General features: G+C 37.6%; 1 protein-coding gene across 3 annotated transcripts in view; it reads left to right on the top strand.

Annotated features, from left to right (window-relative positions):
• The window catches only part of esamb (endothelial cell adhesion molecule b), a 93,461-nt gene that overhangs the window by 76,698 nt on the left and 2,729 nt on the right, over nt 1-14,034 (top strand). For 2 of the 3 annotated variants that reach the window (XM_047392360.1, XM_047392359.1), the window contains exons 3-7: nt 1,482-1,683; nt 2,065-2,220; nt 5,330-5,374; nt 11,070-11,192; nt 11,287-11,416. In XM_047392360.1, coding sequence (XP_047248316.1) covers nt 1,482-1,683; nt 2,065-2,220; nt 5,330-5,374; nt 11,070-11,192; nt 11,287-11,416 — 656 coding nt within the window. The remainder of the gene's footprint in view (nt 1-1,481; nt 1,684-2,064; nt 2,221-5,329; nt 5,375-11,069; nt 11,193-11,286; nt 11,417-14,034) is intronic. The other variant, XM_047392361.1, reaches the window with a different exon arrangement.

The following is a 14,034-nucleotide window of genomic DNA, read 5'->3' as shown; positions in this document are numbered from 1 at the left end:
ATTGCAGCATAGTGGTTTCACTAAGTATTGACTTTGAGGACCTTAAGAAAAACATGTGAACTTTTGAGATTTTTATTGTTAATTAAATTGTAAAAAATTTGCCTATCCCACTACACTTCACAATTATGCACTACTTTGTTTTGGTCTATCATTTAAAATCCCAAGAAAATACTTTAAAAATTGTGAATATGATGTGACAAAAGGTGGAAAAATTTATGGAGGATAAATACTTGTGCGAGGTATTACAAAATATTGAATTTTAATGAAGAAATAGATCATTTCTGAGGGGTAGGTAATCAAAGGTAATTTCTGGGGGTTCAGTGTTTGCAAACCCGAGTTTGAGCATGCTTTGACTTCTGTAAGAATACGCAAAAGCAGATCTACTCCTAAACAGCTTCATCAAGAGGTGTCTCTCTGTGACATGTATTTGTATATAATCACAGCCAGAGCAAGCTGCTTGACATTCCCAAAGACCAGAAGTGTTTGTGTTATGCAGATTGCTGAAGAAAGGTACTGTCTGTAGAAAGCTGGTGGTAATTTTGGTGCAGGGTAACAAAAGAATAAAACAGCAACCTGTTGCTCTGCTGAGTTAAGAAAAACAGGTCAGGGAGGTCAAAGAAGCCAGAATTGATCATTCTAATCTTCCAGTGACATCTGCCTGATATTTTTGTTTCTACATTCAGATAAATTGTCAGTCAGTCATTTTTTACCACTTATTCCATAGTGGGTCCCACACATGCATGGGGAGAACATGCAAACTCCATGCAGAAAGACCCCCGGTCGGGATTTGAACCCAGGACCTTCTTGCTGCAAGGCAACAGTGCTACCAACTGCGCCACCATGCAGCTCTGTCTAAATTGTATCGGAAATTATTTTATTGCTTAGATATTATGCAGAATATACACATGATTTCCAAAAATGAATATTTTACACTCTTAGTTCAATAAACAGGTTCTAAATAAATTAAATAAGCTGAAACCTGGGGTTGGGACTGTTGGTGTTTCCCTGCTTGTTCTGACATTATTATAAAAATTATCACATTTGTTGTATGTTTGTATAGACTATATATAATAATTTTTCAATCTGATTGATGTTTAACTTCAGTCATTTGTTGTTTTTTTTCTTAAGTAACGAAGCCTTGGAACATGATCCCTACACTCAGATGTTGGAGTTCTCTGTTAATTAAAATAACAATAACATAGTAGAACATTTTCTCTATAATTTCAGCATCTGCCACAAGTGAAAAACTGCAACCTGACACAAAAATAGGTGCAAATTGCTCCCTTCTGTTTGATCTGATGGGCTGCATTGCTCCTGCATGTACTTGTTGCTATCTTCTTTGTGCAGATTTGCAGCAAAATGTAGGAGCAAAACAGCTGTATAAAATGGAGAAGATTCCCCTTCTTAGTGAATCACCCCAAAACAAAAATCCCTTTTTCCCATGATTAACAGCCCAATACTGGTTTGTTGTCTTGGCGCAGGTGATCAACTTTAGCTCAGGTAAAGTTGGGCATGGACAAAACGAGTTCACCAACAGAGTGGGCTTCAGCGTGGCCATGCCCTCAGCTAACCTCTCCATCTACATCAACAACACGCAGGAAACGGACTCCGGCCTCTACTTCTGCCACGTCATCGTCCCTGGAGGTCACGGCATTTCTGGAGAGCTGCGGCTTAACGTCAAAGGTAACCGACCATGGCTGTCAGAAAGAACTTTTGAGTTTAGATGTAATGAGTGCTCGTATGCTTGGAATTTTTGCAACATAAGCTCAGGTAAACACATTGTGAGGGATTATGGATTGAGGCAGTCTGCTGAAAGAAACATAAGAAATAAAACTCATCTGCTGTTAAGGGATTCAGTAAGCTCTAAGAGAATTATGTCATCTTCCAGAAGCAGATAGAAACCTGGGGGGAGTTATTTTTATGCAATCTGGTCACTACCCTAAAAAATCTCTACATCACCCACAGTGGATTAAAACCAATGTGCGTGTTCAGGGAAGAGCCATGGATGTATTTTCTCATCTTACATGTGTCAATATGCTGTAATAACCCCATATATCTGTCCAGTCCCTCCCTCGCCCCCTCTGTGCAGCATGACGGGAAACCCGGTGGTGAAAGGCAACGTGACTCTGAGCTGCCAGTCCAGCCAGGGAAAACCTGCCCCTCAGTACAAATGGACCAAGGCTGCGCCCACATCTGAGGTCTTTTTCTCCCCAATGCAAAGTGAGTATGTCTGAATGGATTTATACTCAAAGACGTGGTCCACTCACATTTAAAATAAATTAGGCACACACGACTTTCTGTGTAAACATGTGTTTTCTGATGGGGTTGCCCCGATTCTAGTTTCCTAAATACCTAAAAAAAAAAAAACTTAAAAAACCTAAATAGCTTAGGGAGGAATTGGTAAATTTTGCAGATCTAACTAAAATGACTTGCAGTATATAGTTTCCTACTGCATTTTAATACCTTTTGAACATTGTTTGTTAAATATAACCACAAACCTTCATGTATTTTATTGGGATTTATATGACAAACAATCTGATAAGTGTGGAATCCATATTCAACCCCCTTTATTTCAAAACCCCTAAATGAAATCCAGCCTTAGTCCCCTCATTAGTAAGTAGAGTCCACATTAGTGTAATTTATTTTCTGTGTAAATCAAGGTGATCTGGGAGGGCCTCAGAGGTTTGTTAGGGAACATTAGAGAAAAATAGCATCAAAAAGTACAGCAGACAGGTCAGGGAGGAAGTTGTGGACAAAACTTAAAGTGGAGTTGGGTTCAATGCACCACTTTGTTTTGGTTAATCACATAAAATCCAAAGAAAATACATTGAACACATTTATGGTTGTAACATGGCAAAATGTGAAAATATTTAAAGGGTATGAATATTTTTACAAGCAATCGTTGTCATTAAAACCATAGAACTGACAGAGTGTACCTTCTTTTTACCATAACGATACGTACCTAACTCCATAGATGTGATGCTTCCTTTAAGGCCATTGAAATATTCTTACTTAGTTAAAAAAAGAAATCCACAACAGGAGGTAAGGATTTGCAACGGGGCCTGTCAGCCAGTCTGTTTTTTGTATTGATTTTAAATTATATTTACTGTGTTCTTATTTAGGTTTTACTAGTAAAAGTAAAATGGGATGCTACTACATAAGAGTTAAAATTATGGGTCCATTACTAAAAAACTTAACTGCCCTGCTTTCACTGACATATCTTCATTTGACAAAGTACTAAGTTGTTTTTAACATAATTACATTTCAAAGTCACAGTTTACCACATCACAAACAGAATAGCATTGTATGTACACAAGATATGATTTTTTTGTTATTTATCATGTTGTTATTATTTTAATACACATTTAATTGCTGTTTTTGCATGATGGGAAGTCTTTCATTTGCTCTTCACTCTGATTTCAGGCTTTGCAATGAAGGTTGCCTCAAATTAATAAGATATAAGCAGACCAGGGGAAAATGATTTGGGAAATTCTCTGTGGTCTTTAAAATATTAACAGTGTGCCATGTGTGCCAAGCATTGCTATTTTTCATAAATCATGCACAGAATCAGCTGCAAAATAATTAAAACCTCATGTCTTTCCCACCAGACATATTGAAGCAAGATGTTATTTTTTTCACTCTGTGCTGAATGTCTAATCAAATTATGAAAACACCAAGAGGGTGCTGTTCTGTTGAGCCTAGACCCCTGTATTTCTTGCAGGCATACAGTAACTTGAAAAAGTATTCATTGGCATTTAACAATTCCACATTTTTCCTGCTTTGCAACCACAGACTTCAATGTGTTTAACTGGGATGTTTAGGAAAGACCAACACAAAGTCTTTTAAAATGGGAAAGTACAAGAATTTCCAGAATTTTCATAACTCTAAAAAGCTTGTCATGGATTTGCATTCAGACACCTTTACTGTAATACCCCTAAAAATCTAGTGGAACCAACTGTGAACTAATAAATAGAGTCCATCTGTATATTTTAGGCCAGGCAAGATGAGGATTAAGAGACACAGCCAAGAGACCTATAGTAACTCTGGAGGAGCTCCAGAGATCCACACCTCTGTTGATAAGACAATTATTAGTTGTGCACTCCACAAATCTGAGCTTTATACAAGAGTAGTAAGTAGGAAGCCATCGTTAAAAGAAGAGGAGTCATGCTTTAGTTTCCCACAAGTCATGGAGGAGACACAGCAAACATGTGAGAGAAGACACTAAGGTCAATATTGAACTTTTTAGCCAACTAGCAACATTCGATGGGTGTCATTGACTAAAATGGCACATCAACTTGAACACACCACAATCAAACAAGGGGATGGCTGAATTATGCTGTGGGGACTCTTTCATTTAGTAGTTACAGGGAATCTTGTTTAAGGTACAGGCCAAACCTGGAAAAAACCCTGTTGGAGGCTGCAAAAGACTTGAGACTGGTGATGAGGTTCATCTTCTAGCAGAACAACAACCCAAACAAAGCCACAAATCTAATTACATGGTTTAGATTGTTCCAGTTGTTTGAATGACCAACAGTTTGCAACCATACTTACTTTTTTCTTTAATATAGTCCATTATAGTCTCATTGATGCTTAACCAAAGCTTTAGCCTATGCTGTTTATTTTTTACATTTTATCCAGACCACCAGAATAAACCCCTGCAAAGATATGATATACCTCAGGTATGCAGCGTGAAATCCTCTTTTTTGCAGATGGAAGCACACAGTTATCCCTTCTTTTGCATGCCATGGATTATTTTACAGATTTTATGGATGCTTATTTTCAGATTATGCTGCAGAGACTCAACCATCTGTGTCTGAACAACAGGACTTAAGATGATTGATTGCATATTAACTTAACTGTTTTGATCCCTGGCCTTCATCTTTTTATTGTTGAAAAGTCCCCAGACTCATAAGAGGAAAACTACTCCCTCTGATTGTCCATTAGCCCAGGTTTTAGTGGTGCCGTAGACACACACGCAGCCACATCACAAGTGTGTGTGCATTTTCAACGCTTGAGTTTATCTGTGCTGATGCTAACTTATCTGACTGCTGAACTTACTCTGCTTACTGCTTATCTTTTTTTAGCAGTCTATCTCTTTCTATTGATCCTCTCAAACTCATGATTTCCTACTGACCCCATCTAACAAGCTCCACTTGATCTGCCACTCTAAGAGGCAGAGGTTCAATTTCAGACTGAAAGTAAAGCCCATTTCCCTCTTTCACCCCCACTCCCATAATTTTTGCTCCACTTCTTCCTTATCCTCATTGTCTCATTCATGCTTGCTCTTTTTCTCTGTGTTTACCATCTTTCCTTCTCCACAAAACCTCAGAATGGAGAGCCTGCCCCCAGCCCATGCTTGTCCTTGGGTTCATGGGTAAGGGTTTTCACTCATACATTCTCCCTCCCACCTTCACCTCAAATCCTCATCATTTTCTGAGGAGTCGGATATTCTTAACTGTACCTGGCATCTAAACTCAAGAAAAGATTTAAAGGGAAAAAACAACCCATCAAATCAAAATTTGTTTTATTAATTAATTGACTTGAGTATATCCCTAAAATAAATGTAAAGACATTCTTATATTGTTTTCTTATAAAGGGTGAAATTTGTCCTTTAAATCTTTACAGTATGCATGTGGTGTTAGATTCAGCTGACAATATGTTGCTTTTGTAGTGTGATTTATAAAAATATATCATATTTGTATAAATGACATATATTACAATTTGTATTTATGTCATTTTATCTTTTAACACAAAATATTCAAACAATAACAGAATCCAATAGATTCTCAATTTGATTTGGGTTGGTTTGGCTGGTCGTCCACATCATGTGCTGCATGTGCTGTATTTACCATTACCATCACTCAGAAACGCTGGCCCACTCTTCATTCAGAGTGTTGTATGGATCCAGACCCATTACAAGCTCCATTTCCTCCCAATCTGCCACAGCCAGGCATCAATACGTTGCCTCAATAAATTCTCTCTCCTTGTTATTCCCTGACATGCGTCAGCTTATGAGCCATGACTGGCCAGTTTAAGATCACAGTTTTAACATTTAAAACTGTGTCTGATATGTTAAGTATAGGTAATTACTTATCGATATCTATCAACTGTCGGTTCAGTAATTTAATGTTCATGTATGAATCTTGTGTTGATGTGAAGTAGATGATTTTTTTTTTTTTTTTTCCCTCGTCCACTTGTTTTTAGTATTGCTAACCTGAACTGATAAAATCTTGTTTGCTCTGTGTTTAGGTTTGTTGTACCTATTTTTGGAACTGTGTTTTTTCCTGACCTATTTAATATCAGTTTCTCTGTCTATAGAGTAGTTTACAATTAGGACGTTCTAAACCTGTGGGTCTCAACCCTGGTCCTCAGGGCCGGCTGTCAGGCATGCTTTAAGTGTTGCCCTGCTGTCACACACATGATTTAAAACACTTGATAGCTGAGGAGCTAATCCAGTCATTTGAATTAGGTATACTGTAGCAGTGACATTTCTAAAACATGAAGCTCAGTTGGCCCTAAGGAACAGGATTGAGAAACACTGTTCTAAACAACTGCCAACATGCCCAGGTTTGGCCGTCCAAGTAATTTCACCCCAAAAATCGACAGCAATAGGATAAAAGAAGTCTCAAAAAACCCCAAATTATCATCAGAGGATTTACAGCAGGCATTGTTACTGTTGATATGAAAGTGCATGTCTGTACAATCAGACAGAGACTGCACAAGTTTAACTTCCATGGGAGGTGTGCAAGAAGAAAACCTTTTACTTAGAAAAACAAAAAAATACGTTGTTGTCGGAGAAGAACCTTATACATACTGTTAAGTATGGCGGTGAAAGTGTCATGGTTTGGGACTGCTTTGTTGCAGCCAGACCTGGACAGCTCACCATGAATTCACAGCGTACTGAGTTAAGGCAAAGATCTTCAAGGTGCCGTGAGGTGTCTTGAAACAGGCTGTACATGCAAGAAACAACTTAAACATCTCACTGATGAGAGGAGACTGGTAGATGGCTACAAGAAGCTCATTAATCTTATTTCAGCCAAAGGGGGTAACAGTAGCTTTTAGGAGGTAGGGTGCCCTAACCTCCTTCTCCACTAGGAAACACATTGTTGTGTTGGATCAATTCTGATAGCATTCTGTAGCTGTTGTATATAATGAGTAAATGCACTCATTTATATTAACTGTCAAGAGCCATGAATCGCAGATCAATGGGTTGTTTAATATGAAGAAAACCATTTTATTTCATCTCAAGATTATGTTCAACTCTAATCCTTTAACAAATGCTGCTAGCGCAGGTTCTAATTTATTTTATTTTTATTTTTTTTCAGTATTATCAGTATTAGAGTGTAATTCCCCCCTGTGGGTTAGGGACATCCGCAGCTTCAACTGTAGTGTTTTGGCAAAGGTAAAAGAAATGCAAACCTCTTTATTGTAGACAGAACATAGAGTCTCTCTAACTGCTGTAGTTAATAAGTAAAGCTTCAGTTTCTCCCTTTATACTTTTGTTCACATTCCTCATTGTGTAAAAAATATTGACTGTGGACCTCAGAAAACATAGTGAAAAAGCACCAGCAGATGACATGACACCCCAAATTCTCACTGAGTATAAAAACCTCAAATTCAAACTACAAATTCCAAATGAGATGCAAACTTTACTATCATCTGAAAAGAGGATTTTGGACCACTGAACAATAGTCCAGTTCTTTTTCTCCTTAGCCTAGGGAAGACGCTTGTAGCCCATGTGTAGGATTTGTCTGCATCTCTCTTGATGCGCTGATTCCCCCCCCCCCCACCCCCCCCCAATCCACTCCATGTGAAGCCTCACCACATTCTTGAATGAAGTTTGCTTTATAATCCTCTCAAGGCTGTGGTTATCCCTGTTGCTGATGCACCTTTTTTTGCCATAGTTTTTCCTTCCACTCAACTATCTATGAATATGTGTGGACACAGCACTCTGTGAACATCCAGCTTCTTTAGCAATTACCTTTTGTGGCTTACCCCCCTTGTGGAAGGTGTGGATGACTGTCTTTTGGACACGGGTCAAGTCAGAAGTCTTCCGCATCATTGTGAATAACATAATATGGCCATTACATAACATTCATACATTAAAAATGCTTCTTTTAGAAAAAAAAATTGACGTCATCTATTATTCTCCCTTTCTGAGACACAGAATTTTGGGTTTTCATTATCTGTAAGCCATAATCATCAAAATTATAGGAAAGAAAGTCTTGAAATGTTCACTATGTGTAATGAATCTAATTGAGTTGCACTTTCTGAAATGAGTGAGTGGAACTCTTTCACAAAATTAAACATTTTTAATGGATCTGTATGTAAGAGAGAGAGAGGGCAGTTGTTACACAGCTTTGCAGGAAAACGGGGTTTTACTATCCATTCAAAACAAAGAAAATATGGTTACAGAGTTGATCTTTTAAGCTGTCATTAGGATCTAATGTAATCATTTAGCTTCATTAGAGGGGTTAGCTTGACTAACAGCAGTGCATGTGTGTATTCCCCTGAGATTTCCAAAAGGTGGCTGACAATCCCTAGACTATGATCCATTTCTGGAAAATAGGCATTTTTAAAAGGATCAAACAGAGCAACTTTACTGTAAATGATTTAGCTTGCTGTTATTTGTTGATATCTCCCTCCATGTGTAGCAGCCTGAACCAACATCCAACATGTATCTGCTGAAAATACGGTTTCCATTTTAGAAACTTTTTTTGTGCTTCTGCTTATCTTCAGTTTTAAACACCTCAATAATAATGAATATTGCTAACCCTGCATCCACGTTTCTCAGTAAAAACCTCCAGACTAAACATTCCTGTTGTCAGTCTGACCTGTAAATATGTAGATGTGTTGTGTGTTTATAGCTTGGAGAAAAGATTCGATATTTAGCTTCCTAATTACTGATCAGAATCAGTCAAGCTTAAAATCAACAGATTCCAGTCACCAGCCGATTTCTCAGTGCCTCTCTTATCTTAATCAGTACTTTTTCAGGTTTTCTAGAGGTATTGCAATGTTTTTATTTGGTGTTTAATGAATTTTCTGTTCGGTACTTTACCTTGACTACATATTGCGCTGTCCTGGGATGCAGTCTCCCTCTGTTTGCGTTAGGAGCGAGTAAAAGTGGTATAAAGAGAAATTACAGAAGACTTAAGAGTTTTGGACTGTGTGTGTAACTGTATGAGTAGATTTGACTCCTTCAGTCAAGAGGTCCATCCGCATCTCTACAGGTTGATCTCATCTCTTCCTTTAGCACTTTAGTAAGGAAATGTAATCTTTCTGCACATCAGCTTCTATTATCATGTTATCAGACAGTGTTGACAAAAACGCAACACTCAGGCCCTTTTTCATTTACTATAACTTTAGTATAAAAGCAGCTTTGTGGGTTCTTAATATGTCGTTTTCTGGCATCATGTGAACCTTGACTTTTTATCTGGGTTGATTTGGATGATCTCCTCAGTTCCATTACTTTTCACGTCTGCAGAATTCCCCAAGTGCAGAGGGCAGTGGACTTTTACAAATGCATACACAACACCGAGCCATGTGGCCGACACATTCAGAGGGCGATTTTACTCGACAACAACACGTGTCATTTTTATGTCGCTACAAAAGGAAAAAAAATCATATCGAATGAAGACATGCTGCAATATGATGTGGAAGATTGGATTTTAGGGGATTTGATGTGATAAGTCCCTCATGAGTCTTGTTTGGTTTTCTGCAGCCAGTGTTTGTAGCACACAATTTTAAAACCAGATGTTTTAAAGGAACAGATTGTGTAACAGATGCAAACATACTCAGCAATATGTCAGTGTGAGAAAGTATTAAAACAGTTTAAGTTGCTGACCAATAAGCCTGCCATTAACCTGATGCTAAAGCAATCATAATGCTAACCAACCAAGTGCAGCAGGAAAAAAAAGGCAAAATCTCATTTCATACTGTTGCTGCACAAAACCAGGACAATTTTGTTTTTATTATTTGTGATGCTGTTGCTGAAAATTGGAATGACAATATTGATTATGAGTAACTCAAATATTACTGACAAATTTCCTTCTTTATCATTACACAACTCAGCAGCTCAGTCTCTAAGCAAATACAACCGCTGTTAGCTTGAGGGCAGTTGAAGTGCCATTGGCCAAATATATATTAACGATATGCAAAGTGCCTGACAACTAAAACATCCTAACAAAATACAATGCTTTGCAAAAGTATTTAGAAGAAATACTGAATTGGTGTCTCAGGTTAGGACTCAATTTTATTGAGGTGCGTTACAGAAAAGGGGGCTAAAACGCAAATTTTGATAACCATGTATCATTTTTGTTGTACTACACAGTTATGCACTGCTTTGTGTTGTTGCATCGCTTAACTTCCTAATAAAATATTTTAAAGTCTGTTGTTTTAATCTGACAAAATGAGACAATTCAAATGTTTCCAATCTACTACATGATCCCTCTTGCCACTCTTCTATAATGGCGAGGTTATTGGAGTTCACGACTAATAGGTGTCTCGCTAACAGAGCCTCCTACCCGAGCTGTGGACCTCTGCAGCTCCTTCAAAGTTACTATTTGCCTCTTTTTGTTAGTGTTACTTAATAAATACCTGAGGACCTACCAAGCAGCTGTAGTTATACTGATAGTAAAATACAAACTATTTATCAATTAGATGACTGCAATTGGCTAAAGCAGATTTTATTTAGGAGTCAGTAAAGGAATCTGAATACAAATGCCAACCACACCACACTTTTCATATTTTTATTTGTAAATTTTAAAAAGTATTATTTTCCTGCTACTTTGTCAAATAAATTCCCCAAAATGTTACTGAAGTTTGTGGTTAAAATGTGGCAAAGTTCAAGGGGTATAATACTTTTGCAAGGCATCATAGTCAGTTTCCATTATATTCTAAATGATGCAATAGGAACCACGTTAGTTTGTTAAAAGTGTGTTTTCTACAGTCACAGATTAGTTTGTGCAGTTTTGCCCTCAAATAATCCATCATAATCCTCTATAGTCTCCCCGATTTGTCTTTCACAATAATGTTTCTGAAGTGTGTTTAACTGTGCGGTTGTGTTGCAGATGAGAGACACGGCACCCTCAGGCTGAGCAACCTCACCAAAGGCATGTCGGGGAAGTACATCTGCCGAGCCAGCAACACGGCCGGTTCAGATAGCTGCTCCATTAACCTGGAGGTCATCACATGTACGTACCCCCTCACAGGCTCTGCTGGTACTCCATCACACACTGAGTTGTGACACTACGTCCAAATACTGTTTGTGTTGGGTTTTTTTTCTAGCTTCCAACGCTGGAATGATTGCTGCAACTACTCTGGGATCCGTGGTGGGACTGGTGGCCATGGTGCTTATCCTCGTATTTATACTGAAGAGGAGGCAGGACACTGAGGAGGAGATGGCCAACGAGATCAAGTAAGGGTTTCATTAAATGCAACATCTTCACTTAATTGACTAGGGAATCTAATGCAAAACCATAAGCCAGGGGTATAATTTAAAGTGCGACTAAATTAGGTTGATAATATTTCACCTTTATACAACAAATCAGCAAAACAAATAACAGTGGATTAATTTAGTGTTCAATAACAAACCCCAGAAGCATCATAAAAGTATTACCTGATTGAGGTATATTTATTGACCTTTAGAGTAAGGCTACTACAGTTTTTCCAAGTCATTTACTCTGCAGTGCCTTGCAGTAGTATTCACACCCCTTGAACTTTTTTACATTTTGTCACGTTACAACCACAAACCTCAATGTATGTATTTTATTGGACATTTTATGAAGTAGATCAACACAAAACAGCATATGACTGATGTTGAAGGAACATTTCTTTACAAATAAAAAACTGAAAAATGTGTTGTTATTTTTATTCAGCTTCCTTTATTCTGAGACCCCTAAATAAAAGTCAGTCTGACTAATTACCTAAATATTGTATTGGTCTGTAATGTAATCTCAGCATAAATCCAGATGTTCTGTTAAGGTCTCAGAGGTTTGTTAAACAAAATTAATGAACAAACAGCATCATGAAGACAAAGAACACAGCAGACAGGTCAGGGATGAAGTTCAGGAGAAGTTAAAAACATCATTTGGATATAAAATAATATCCAAAATTGTACAGACACACTCACACACATCTGTGTTTTACTATCTTTATGAGGTCTTTTCACTCACTCCATTGACTTCCATTCATTTTTATTAACTTGTATGGCCTAAACCTGACCCTACCTCTAACCCAAACTCAGTTCACACCTTAGACCTAAACCGAACCTCTAACCCAAGAACAGCATTAAAAAAGTGTGGACCAGGAAAATATCTGGTAAAATGCATAAATTGTTCTCACTCATCATCAAGTACAAGCACACACACACACACACAGAATTAATCATAGAAGCAGCTAAGATGCCTTGGGGGAGCTGAAGAGATCCACAGCTCAGGTGGGAAAGGACAATTATTTGTTGTGTTGGCTAAAAAACCTGGCCTTATTGTAGAGCAGGCAAAAAGAAAGCCACTGTGGTGAACTTTCCTGCAATTCCAGTAGGGGACACAGCAAACAAGATTTAGAAGATCCTCTGTTCAGATGAGACCGAAAATGAACATTGTGGCCTATATATAAGACGCTGTGTGTGGCAGAAAATGTACACATTACCCTGAACACACCATCTCCACCTTGAAGCATGGTGGTGGTAGTATCATGCTGTTGGGATGTTTTACTTCTGCAGGGACTTGGAAGCTGGTCAGAGTTCAGGGGAAGATGGATGGAGCAAAAAAAAAAAAAAAAAACAGATAATGGGAGACATGTTCAACTTCCAACAGAACAACAACCTGAAACAGAACCAGAGCAACAATGGGCTGGTTTAGATCGGCTGTGTCTAAAAGAGGAGCCCGCAGGTTATTTGCAGTCTGGGGGCTGATTCTGTGCTATTCAACACAAAAATGGAACAAATGTGGACCGCCAGAAAAGACAGTTGATTGCTGATGGGCACAGTCTTTTTTTATAGTTTTCGGAGTGAGTAAACCATTCCTGTTGCTAAGAACAGAATGACAATTTTTTCCAGACCAAAGAAATGAAAAACAGTCACCTTAAAAACATAGGTAATTGTATTTTTCTTTTTAATGAGATCAAACTTTAAGACCTTTTTTCATTTTGTGGTTCAGTAATCCACAAAAATTAAACTACTTTGTTTATTTATTTACAATATTGCACATTTAGTTTATTGCTGAGCAGCCAAAACAAAAAATAACAACAACAATTACAGTTTTTGTATTTTTAATTAAAGAAAGAAAAGGTTTTGTGGCTTGTAAGCACTTTCATCATGACAATTTTGGCCCACATGGGAAGAGGTTTGGACTGTACTTGTTTAGATCAGTCTATTCATATGTTAGAATGGCCCAGTCAAAGTTCAGACCTAAATTAAATTTGACTTGAATATTACGGTTCACAGACACTTTCAATCCAAGGATGGCTTGAGCTGTTATGCTAAGAATAAGGGAATAAATTTAATGTAGATGTACCCGAAGAAAAGCAGCAAAAAATTGTTCTACAAAGTACTGACTCAGGGGCACTGAATATAAACCCACACCACATTTTTCAAAAAGTAAAAGGATAATCGTAAAAAAAATGTTTAAAGGTTGCTGTTTTAAAATGACAACGTGGAAAAGGTCAAGGAGGCATTTTGTGAGAGGCTGTGTCCCTCCCTCTCTCCATATTTTAACCCTTGGGTGCATGAACGCCAAATACCTACACTTACCGTGAGTGGGGTCAAAAATGAGCCCAATTACAATCAATGTGTATTTACAATGAATTTAAAAAATGGCTTTAAGTTTGGTTAAAAGTGATTATATTTATTATTTTTGGTTCAACAAAAAATTGATTTTACATTTAAAATGCTTATTCAGAACTTTTTATAAACTTCACAACAAATTTCACAATATATAACATCAGAAATCTTCAAAAATTATTATTAGTATGTCCATCTGTCTGGAGGACAAAAAAAGAGAATTAAATTACATTAGACCAAAACACTGTCAACTC

This window comes from Girardinichthys multiradiatus, chromosome 18, assembly GCF_021462225.1.
Source record: "Girardinichthys multiradiatus isolate DD_20200921_A chromosome 18, DD_fGirMul_XY1, whole genome shotgun sequence".
Classification (NCBI taxonomy): Eukaryota; Metazoa; Chordata; class Actinopteri; order Cyprinodontiformes; family Goodeidae; genus Girardinichthys; species Girardinichthys multiradiatus.
This window is presented reverse-complemented; position numbering and strand designations above follow the sequence as displayed.